The sequence below is a fragment of the Triticum dicoccoides genome, chromosome 2A, assembly GCF_002162155.2.
Source record: "Triticum dicoccoides isolate Atlit2015 ecotype Zavitan chromosome 2A, WEW_v2.0, whole genome shotgun sequence".
In the NCBI taxonomy this organism is placed as follows: Eukaryota; Viridiplantae; Streptophyta; class Magnoliopsida; order Poales; family Poaceae; genus Triticum; species Triticum dicoccoides.
The window spans coordinates 185,576,476-185,578,842 of NC_041382.1; the positions used below are offsets into that span (position 1 = coordinate 185,576,476).

Genomic DNA, 2,367 nt, shown 5'->3' on the forward strand with positions numbered 1-2,367 from the left:
AAACTAGGCTAGAAAACAAAGAGGGGGGGGGGGGGCTCCAATTTCGTGATCAACCTTGCTCATAATACCAAGATGTTGTAGGGTGGAATCCTAAGTGGGGATCTTTCACGAATTGGAGGGGGAATCCCCAAGAACAAGAAGAACACAAGAGATAAAACAAGAGGAAACACTCAATTGACTAGATCCAATCACACATATGCTAGATCCAAGAACATACAAGAGGTCACAACGATTCAGGAACAACAAAGGAAAGATACAAGATACTAGTTCATCCCAATCCTATGAGGAGAGAGGTCTTGATGATCCTATGATGGGGATCCTTCCCACATGTGGGGGTCTTGATATCCACAAGTGTATCTTCTCCCTTAGGAGGACATGATCTCCTAGAGGAGTGGGTACAAGGAGCAAAGTTCACATAATCATCTCATATACTTTGCTATCCCTAATAATTGGTCTAGGTATGGAATATATAGGTGGCTAGAGGTGAGGGACGAGGTGGATGAAGAGGAGGCCCAAACAGCAATCACAACCGTCCATCCTGTAGGGCCCGTGCGCACGGGGTAAGTTGGGCCCGTGCACACGGGGTGCTCCAGCGCTAGCTTCCTGTGTAGTCCGTGCGCACGGGGTGCTCCAGCGCCAGCTTCCTGTGTAGTCCGTGCGCACGGGGTCTTAGAGGCCCGTGGGCACGGGGTCGCCTGGGAGGTGCAGAGTTGATCTTGTTGCCCTCCTTCTTCCTCCTTGTGGCCTTGGGGTCCTTCTCCTTGGCCTCCGGGATGCTCCCCAACTGCTTGGTGGCGGTCGTCCTCGTACCTAGTGATGCACAATGATCCATAGTGAGGTAGTAACCAAGTCCTATGGATATTCATGTAAATCTTGAAGAGGAGCGAGTTCACCTTAAGTCCGGTAGGTCCACTTGGGGCTCGAGGTGCAATGAAGGTGAACATGGTGATGTCCATAGGATGCTCCGCATCACCCCGTAGAGGTGGGGATGGAGGTCACCGACTGTTGTGATGGCTTCGGGGCAGTCGGGGCCGAGGACTTGGGTCGTCTGATCTCGTCTCCTTATTTGACCAAAGGGATGCCTTCCCTTTGGTCATCGGCAACCGAGGCTTGGACCTCGACCGTAGTAGCACCATTGTCGCCCTCCGTGTTGGCAGCGGAAGGGGCCTGGTGCGATGACACCTCCCCTAGCCCATCATGGGCAGGGGATGGAGGGGTGTGCTCGGTGGTTCTGCTCTCCGCCATTTTCAGGCGGGAGGGAGCTCGTGCTCTGAAGACCCGTCACCAAGAAAGACGCACTGCGGGCTGCAAAAGCAGGTGGTTGGTCACGAGTCAAGGACAAATATGGGAAAACATGTTGTGCAAAGTGTATCAAGCTACGTACCTCCTCGACAACGACTTTTCCCTACGCGGTCGCGGGAGGTCGTCCTCTGAAGAGTCAGAGAGCACAACCTTGGCAAGGGTGGACGGCTAACCGGGCTGGTCTGCGAGAGGCCTTTCGACGCCTTTTGCGGGCCCGAGGAGGGTCATCCCCCTCGGCATCTTTGCATGCCGTCCTTTTCCTTTTTGGAGAAGGTAATTCTTCCCCATCGTCCTCCTCTTCCTCCTCGCGGATGGAGGAGGAATGGGTGTCTTCGGATCTGGCCTCCGAAGGATCTCAGATGCGCAGACCTTCCCTCCTCTTTGGCTCCTTCTTCTCCTTGATCGGGACCACATGTCATGCCTCCATGTATGTCTGTATTTTTTTAGACTTTTTGAAATATAAAAATATGATTTTTGTTGAATTTTGAATTTTCCAAAACCCAGCATCCATGGAGGCGGAGCTCCAAAACCATTTTTGATGGAGTACTACATAAACGAGCCTAAGATCGAACACCGAGGCGTAAGTAAATGCAACATGGCTTTATATGTGGGCTCTGCTCAGCTAGGGAGATGCAGAGTATGTACAGTGCAAAACTGCAAATGTTTGATGAGGTGATTATAACAAAATAAACCGTCGTTTTCTATTGAGAACCCAAAATAAACCATCGTTTGTCGACGTGTTCTCCCGTCGGGGCCAAACCTTTGCGCACACGCACCGAATCTTCTGTGCAGGCAGTCTGCGACTGCGTGGGAGGTCGTGGCAAGGCAAAGTATATTGCCGTGAAAGAAAATTTGGCAAATGGTCGTGGCGATCCGTTGAAACCCGCGATCGAGCGAGGCAAAACAGGTCGACGAGTGAGGCGCCCAGATCCAAACCCCCCTCCTCCCTCTCTCTCTCCAGATCTCGCGTCCCCTCCCTCTCCTCGGATCTAACCACTCCATTTCCTCCCCACTCGCCCCGCCGCGACCCGGAGGAGGAGGAGGAGGGAGATCCGCCGCGGCCAT

The 2,367-nt window shown here is 52.9% G+C and overlaps 1 protein-coding gene across 1 annotated transcript in view; it reads left to right on the forward strand.

Annotated features, from left to right (window-relative positions):
* Nucleotides 1-1,932: 1,932 nt before the first annotated feature.
* The window catches only part of LOC119357773 (brefeldin A-inhibited guanine nucleotide-exchange protein 5-like), a 15,786-nt gene continuing 15,351 nt past the window's right edge, over nucleotides 1,933-2,367 (forward strand). Inside the window, exon 1 of the mRNA XM_037624611.1 lies at nucleotides 1,933-1,939. Within this exon, the coding sequence (XP_037480508.1) occupies nucleotides 1,933-1,939 (7 nt within the window). The remainder of the gene's footprint in view (nucleotides 1,940-2,367) is intronic.